At 32.9% G+C, this 8500-nt stretch overlaps 1 protein-coding gene across 1 annotated transcript; it reads right to left on the minus strand.

The window, feature by feature from the left end:
- Positions 1–1905: 1905 nt before the first annotated feature.
- Positions 1906–5432, minus strand: LOC139493254 (protein fem-1 homolog C-like). The gene is made up of 2 exons (XM_071281481.1): positions 3988–5432; positions 1906–2489 (listed from the first exon to the last, which is right to left on the minus strand). Exons 1-2 carry the CDS (start codon positions 5224–5226, stop codon positions 2046–2048), a joined length of 1683 nt encoding a protein of 560 aa, XP_071137582.1. The 5' UTR covers positions 5227–5432; the 3' UTR covers positions 1906–2045.
- Between the last annotated feature and the right edge of the window lie 3068 nt (positions 5433–8500).

Genomic DNA, 8500 nt, shown 5'->3' on the forward strand with positions numbered 1-8500 from the left:
GTTATACACTGTGTAACTTTTACTATTGTGTTACGATACATGTAGTTCATTTAGTTAACGATTTTTATTTAAACCAAAAGAAATGATCATTTTTGTCGGAAAAAGATGGTGTGTATTTGTCGGTTTTCAAATTATTTTTTTATGTTGTGTAAAACATTGTTTATACGAGATCTACACGAAAAAATGGGAAATTATTATTTTTCGGTTATCGTTCAAGATTTGTTCGTTAATATTGTGGATTTATAAATAATTTGTGGATGTATCAATATATTTTTGAGTGCATACATCCCTTAGATTTTGTAACGTATAAATACCATAGGGATGTATATAAAAATTGGAGAAAAAACATACTATAAGCGGCCTAAAATTACATAACTATTGTACTAATGTCAAGAGTGCTAAATCTGAATTGTGATTGTATTTTATGTTAAAAATTCTTTATATGGATGGTAGTAACTTCCCATCGTATTGAATTCTTGTTATATATTTTTATTATACAAAAAATAGTAAATGTTTCGCTAAAACCAGTACAAATGCACTGAATCTATATTTTACCTTTCTTGTCGGCTATGTAATGAGTCGCTTTTTCAAAATTGATTTGTACCTCCACTCTCGTCGTAAAATTTAAAAAAAAAAAAAGACATGATTCGTGTTGAAAAAACGCATCCTTTTGTGAGGTAAACATTACATAGCTCTTCTTCAAAACTGATGTCGATTTTTTGCAATAAGGTATGATAAAATAAGATATCATATTAGTATGAAATACAAACAATTCTGTAAGAAGACGTATAGGAAATCCGGAAAGTTCCAACGAAAAAGACTATAACTTTTTTGGGCGTATTTTAAAAACAAACATTCAGTGATTTGTATTTCGTAAAATTCTTTTAATTCATACAAAACCCTTTACGTAATGAATTTTCTTTTCACAAATGTGTATTAATAACTTGAATATTATATTACATATTACCTAATGTTCTGCTTACTATGCTCAAATATTATATCATCTTAAATTATTCATCTACATTTTGAATACAATAATTATATTAAAGTCTTTTTATCTTTATTTGTTTTTTATTTACCGTATCTAAATGGGTATTTATCAGATAGGACAGTAAAAGTAACAAAAATGAACTTCTTTTCAATTTGTGCATTTTCTTATTGAAAATTGGAACACATTCCTGGTTCTTCATAACTTCGAAACGTACTTCCATACATTCAACATTATTTACTTGACGTGCAACTTTTTTTTAAATATTGACACGTAATCGTATTCAACAAAACCAACTAAACGAACTCTGACAAAACTATGAGTTATTCCATGTGATCTTGTAGAGTCAGCACATAGATCACATACTGTTCTGCAACGACTTTATTCCCAAGTTCTCATCGCTATTTATTTTTAATATCCAAGTTATTCTAAGTGCCAAAAAAAGATAAGTTAAGATAATTAAAAATTCGTCTGAAATCAATTACTTGAAAAAGAAGTAGACAAAAATTTGGAAACTAAAAGATACCAATAACAGATTTTATGAACCAAATCCCTATTTCGAAAACAAGTCCCTTATTGGTCATGCAAAATTCAAACAAAGAAATGTACATGCAATTTTTAATACGATGTTTACGACGGATGATTCAAATTGATTGATTGATTGATTGATTGATTGTTGGTTGCTTAACGTCCAGTGACAATTGATTGATATAAGGAAAACAACATATCAGCATATAATAGTGAGGAGATATGATATGATAGCCAATAATATTACTATCTATCAGAGACGTTAGGACGAGGATGTAAATAACTTTGTAGTACAGCCATAATACGACCTGCAACAATGAGCAAAATCTATACTATGTAGTAATCTATAAGAGAACATTAAAAGACCAAATATTAAATCAACCAAAGGAATATTCACTAACAGGATTTTATCTTATAAAACAACAAATAAATACTTCACAAAATGATTCACAAAATTAAAAAAAATACTCATCATAATGTTTTTCAAATATTTTACGTTTGTAAATGTTTTTAAAGCAATTTCTTTCCTCTAGTTTTCAACCTTTGCAGTAGACAGGTCAGAAAATTTAATGCTATTTCTTAGTGGATCGTAACCTTCATCGTTCCGGGTGTTAGTATTAGCTCCACAGACCAACAGTATATCTACCACATAAACTGATGGAAATTTCATCAGAGAAACATTTCCTACTTTGGTTATATTGGGATCTACTGCTAAGTGTAATAATGTCTGATTATTTAATCCCCTGGGATCCAGTTGAATCAAGAACGCAACTTGTTCTATAAAGTCTACACGCTCACTCACACTACCACCAATAAACTGGAAAAGTCGAATTAAATGTAGTGTTAGCTTCATTAGGCACTGCAAATTTCCTTGTTCAATAATGCTTAATCGGCGTATGGTGAGAACACTTTTGCTCCCCTCAATCTGACGGACAATCATCTTGAAGACATCTAAAACATCGATCATCTTCACCTGAAATAATGAAAAGGCTATCAATAAAAACATAAAAATAAAAAGTTACACTTTTTAATGATTTTCAGCTAGTTTTATTGTTGTATATTGTGGATTCATTTTTTTTAGTGAATATCAATTTTCGTGGATTGAAGAACACTTGCATTTTCGCTTATATTTGATTTCGTGGTTTGCCAACCTCTGCATGAAAAGCCTATCATAAATCCTTTGTAATCAGTTGAACATTTAAATTCGTGGTTACCCTGTATTAACGAAACCCACGAAAATTGGTATTCAACGAATAATAACGAATCCACAGTAGATACACAACCTAATCAAGTCATGAAATATGTTGAAATTCACAAACATGTTTGACAGAGCCACGTTCTTTGTATGCTTCCCAGAGAAGAACCGGTTTTACAGTTTTCCCTGTTGGTATAAACTTTGTTTGTTTTTTCCTTTCATTTATTTTTGTAGGCATCAATCTGTTTGTTAGTTATGTTTTGTGTTTGATTCACATATTGTATATTCAAAAGAGAGGCAGAAGAAACCAAAAGTCTATTCAGACTCATAAGTCGAAAGTCAACTGCCAACTAGCAAATATCTAAAATTAAAACTAAAACTAAAACACAACAAAAGTCCACAAAAGACATCAAATAAACCTTAAGAATATGAAACACTAACTCTACCAAATTAGGGATGATCACCAGTGATCGTGAAAGGTAACTAGATTCAGCTTCACATGTGGCACTTGCTATGATGCAGATGTAAACGCAAACTTGATGATTAGTTCGGTCACATACAAGAAAAAAAGCACTGGATTCTGGACTATAATTATAACATATCCGTCGTCGAACAGATATTCGATTAGGTCAAACAATTCGTGATAGTGTCCGAAAATTCTTGAAGCAGCGACTTCAACTAATCTACTGTGAGTACTTGGTTTAAAGTAAATTAACAAAAAATACCGAACTCCGAGGTAAATTCATTTTAGAAAGTCTCTAACCAAATGGCAAAATCAAACGCTCAAACACATCAAACGAATGGATAACAACTGTCATATTCCTGACTATTTGGAACATACATTTTCTTATGTAAAAAAGGATATGTTAAACCTGGTTTAATAGCTAGCTAAATGACAGACGCATAAAATTCCATTATATTGTCAACGATGTGTGTAAAAAACAGCTTAGTTTACGGTATACGTTTTTTTCATTGTCCATATCCTGGAGTGAAAGGCACATTATCACATTAGTCAAAATATTTTGAAAACAGTGCTTTAACTGAAGCAAGTACATTTGTTTTTTCGGGGCCTTTTAAAGCTGAATATTTGGTATGGTCTTACTAATTGTCAAAGGTCGTACGGTAACCTTTAGTTGTTTATTTCTGTGTCCTTTAGTATCTTTTGGAGAGTTGTCTCATTGGTAATCTTTCCACATATTCCTATATTTACTTTTCAATTGAAGCAATTAATGTATTGGTTTATATTTCTCAATTTGTATTAATTCATCAAGATTACCCGTTCTTTCGTATTCTTGTTTCCCCATTGGATCTCCATTTCACAAATCATATCAACTAAACGTATTACACTTTGGATTGTTTCACCATTTAAAGGATCATCTTGTTTGAATCTTAGTGTGTACGCGTATTTCCATAGTTTCAGACATTGCTGGTAACAACCATTATCTAGATACATAGCACCACGAAAAATTATCTTTCCTATTGTGACAGGATGGTTTTCACCATAAATCCGGGAATATTTCAGTAGTGCTTGTATGTAAAAGTCATTTGGATCAGTCAGTTGACGTAAAGTTTCTACTGACATAATTTCAACTGCACAATTCAAGTAAGATACCGGTGCCACGCTCCTTCCAGTGTTGGTAATAGTATTTATCAATTCAAAACGCAGCTTTAATGCTGTTTCCCACATCAAAACACAACGTGTGACGTCATCGTCTACCAAAGAACAACCTATCAAATCAAATGCATCGCATTTTTCTTCGACTGGAAACTCATAAGTATCTAGAAAGTATTTTATTACAGTTGAACTGCCTATAAACGCAGCGATTTTAAGGGGCGTTTCTTCATAGTTTGTTTTGGCGGTAATTGATCCTCCATTTCGACATAATAACTTGACGGTTTCTAATTTATGAGAGTATGCAGCATGATGTAAAGCGGTATATCCATCCACACTTGAAGCATTAACACATGCCCCTTTAGAAATAAGATATGCACACAGTTCCGTGTTAGCTACGGCTGCCATTAAACACGAATATCCTTTTTCTGTAATATTCCTGATATTTGCACCATGTTCCACGAGATATTCTACCATAGGCATATTTAGCGACCCACATGCTGATATTAATGGTGTCGACTTCACACTGGTCAGTCCATTAACGTCTGCTCCATGTTCAGTCAAAAGTTTGATTATATCAAGCCCATTCTCAAGACCTGTCGCACACCATAAAGACGGAGCTTCAATTCCATTATCCCAGGTGGGTAATTTAAATAACCCTTTTTGTTCAACGTCGGGGTCACACTCGTCCAACAAATATTTCATAATATCTGCGTTACCCTTTATACATGCATAACATAATGCAGGCCTTCCATCGATTTTGAAAGTCACTATTGATTTCCGCTGACTTGTTGTCAACATACATAATGTACTGATAATTTTGTTAGATTTGTCTTCATCGATACATGTGTGTATAATCCTAGCAATCTTTTCAATTTCAGAATTACTCAGTTCAGCTGACATAGTTATTATATATCTATCTTAGAAACGGTAGTGAAAACAGCTGATGAACACTAAACTATATTTACATCCCTGTGTGTAAAGTACCTTTAAACCGTATCAACAATCATTAATCTAATTTTAATTTTACCATTGAAGATGATGAAAAGTGATTTTTAGAAACCATGCATCGAAAACATAATTCAATATATAAGACTACGTGTATATCCTTTGGAAATTTCCAGTTCCGTGTCAGTTGATCCATAGATATATAATTTAAATATATCTACCTGTTCTAGATATTTAAATAATTGACCTTGCTCGACGTTATACATGTCAAATAAACGAAGATAAAAATAGGTTTTAAAAGTTAAAACATTAACACTTTAATGATTTTTTTCATCTAAAACTAATATATATTTCGTCAACCAAACGACCATTGACCAAGTTCCATGAGAACTTTGTCATCCTCTGTTGGCAATAAAACTTCTGAATTTTGATGAAAACTGATGATAAAATACCGAATTGGCCTGCATGTTTTCAGAACGTTCGCTCAGAAATTTGTTTCTATTATTCTGATAGGATACTAAACATGCATGGTGGTCATTTCACAATATATACTTTCATCATGGTTAAATATCTCGCGAACTTATAGGGGAAAAAATGCATCAGAAATTAAAGTCACAGATAAAGATTAATTTTTATTTTCAATAAAGGATCCATTATGGGCAAACTAAGTATTTAACACATTTACAATACAGAATATATAAAGGAAAAACAGCTCAAACATGGGATGAATGTGAGTCAACATAAATCATATAAACCATAATGTTCAGTGTTTGTTGTCTATTTTCCAGAAGCAGCATCATATATCCAGTTTGAAATAAGCTTTCATGAGTGAAATGCATCTCGAGGCTGGTGCATATTAAAAATTTTACAGTTATCTTGATATAGAAGCCACTAAGATAATTCGTACCTTAGGTTTATTTGGAAGCCTAACCGGCATGCACTTATTCAAAGATTTTCCACCTTGTAAATATCTAGACAGACGTTTTTCCTTGTTTCTATAAACTCTCTGAATGTTGATATTAATTTTCCTCGTTTATGAGATATATCTGGGAATAAAGAAGTCATAATATTCATAAAAATGGATAACATGATTATCTGAAGTATAATATTGCACAGTAGCATAGACCATCAACACAGACTCATCATTTAATAAAATTGGTACACATACACACAAACAACAGCGAACATCTGCTAGAGTTATAAGAAGATATGATTTGATTGCCAATGAGACAACTCTCCAAGAGAAAGCAAAGATGTTTACAACTATATCTCATTGTACGGCCTGATTAGTTAAAGGTATAGATAAGATAACACGCGTTTATCCAGATGATACTATAAATAAAAAACTAAATATCACTAAATTAAAATTTTAAATTAAAAACAAAAAGTATACGAACTTCAGATTAACATAACAAAGAAGTGTGTAAAGTTTTAAGCAGTAATCATAAATTGTTTTTGAGATACGGTGCGACATGTAAAAAAAAACCTCCCCCATTTTTACAAAATACTCAATAACTCAAAAACAAAATTTTGAATCATCACCAACAAGTTTACAGATCTTTAGCTTAATATAACAAAGAAGAGTGTTAAGTTTTAAGCAATAATCATAAATCTTTTTTGAGATACGGCGCAACATGTAAAAAACCCTCCCCTTTTTTACAAAATACTCAATAACTCAAAAATGAAATTTTGAATCATCACCAATAAGTTTATAGATCTTAAGATTAAAATAACTAAGAAGTGTGTAAATTTTTAAGCAATAATCAAAAATCGTTTTTGAGATACGGTGCGAAATGTGAAAAACACCTGTTTTAGTTACAAAGTTTTAATCTTATTTTCACCAAAAAGTATACAGATCATTTAACCATCATAAGAAACAATTATATAAAGTTTCATGAAATTTGGATAAGTCGTTCTCAAGTTACGGTGCGACATGTTTACGCCAGAAAGACAGAGGGACAGACGGACAGAGAGACGGACAGACGGACGCCGGACATTTGTATACAATATTACGTCCCGTCAAAATTTTTACGGGCGTATAAAAAGTGGACACCCGGAGCCTATCCATTGCCAGCAGTAGACACATCGACTGAAATCACTGCTCAGTAGTAGAGGACATGGAAATTCACTCATTGTCCAGCAGTAGAGGACACGGAAATTCACTCATTGTCCAGAAGTAGAGGACACGGAAATTCACTCATTGTCCAGAAGTAGAGGACACAGAAATTCAGTCATTGTCCAGCAGTAGAGGACACGAAAATTCACTCATTGTCCAGCAGTTAAGGACACGGAAATTCACTCATTTTCCAGCAGTAGAGGACACGGATATTCGCTCATTGTCAAGCAGTAGAAGACACGGAAATTCACTAATTTTCCAGCAGTGGAGGACACGGAAATTCGCTCAATGTCCAGCAGGAGAGGACACGGAAATTCGCTCATTGTCAAGCAGTAGAGGACACGGAAATTCACTAATTTTCCAGCAGTGGAAGACACGGAAATTCGCTCAATGTCCAGCAGGAGAGGACACGGCGATTCGCTCATTGTCCAGAAGAAGAGGACACGGAAATTTGCTCATTGTCTAGCAGTAGTAGAGGTCACAAAAATTCACTCATTGTCCAGTAGTAGTGGACACGGAAATTCACTCATTGTCCAGCAGGAGAGGACACGGAAATTCACTCATTGTCCAGCAGTAGAGGACATGGAAATTCACTCATTTTCAAGCAGTAGAGGACACAGAAATACACTCATTGTCCAACAGCAGTACACAGGATTACAACCATTGTCCAGTGGACCCCAGAGTAATTATCCCTTTTATTTACTTGTAGTTAATCTTTTGTTTCACTGTTAACGGATATTCATATGTGTATGTTCGATCCCCAACAGATAGGAAAGACGAGTATCTGCCTCTCTATCAATGGTAAGTTCACCGTATGTTGATAAGCAAAGTAAAAAAAAAACAGAAAATATTGCACAATTTGTTTCTTTTATTTCTTAAATACATTGTTCAGTTTTTATCAAATAATATTGAAGATTCAAATATGACGACCTATTATCGTCAACCAGTAAAATCGCAATATATCTACCTTTAGCGCAAACCCAGTAATACACAAAAACGGCTGTTCCACGTAACGACCAACTTATTTATACTACTAGATATTCTCAATTATCGACATCAAAACCCCCAGTTTACGAAGGCCAAGATTCAGATGCAATATATTTATCTCTATTC

This window comes from Mytilus edulis, chromosome 10, assembly GCF_963676685.1.
Source record: "Mytilus edulis chromosome 10, xbMytEdul2.2, whole genome shotgun sequence".
NCBI classification, from domain to species: domain Eukaryota; kingdom Metazoa; phylum Mollusca; class Bivalvia; order Mytilida; family Mytilidae; genus Mytilus; species Mytilus edulis.

Coding starts and splice junctions, on each gene's coding strand:
- LOC139493254 (XM_071281481.1), bottom strand. CDS start 5,226: ATGTCAGCTGAACTGAGTAATTCTGAAATTGAAAAGATTGCTAGGATT. Junction 2,490..3,987: donor ACAAGAATACGAAAGAACGG/GTAATCTTGATG, acceptor TCATTATTTCAG/GTGAAGATGATCGATGTTTT.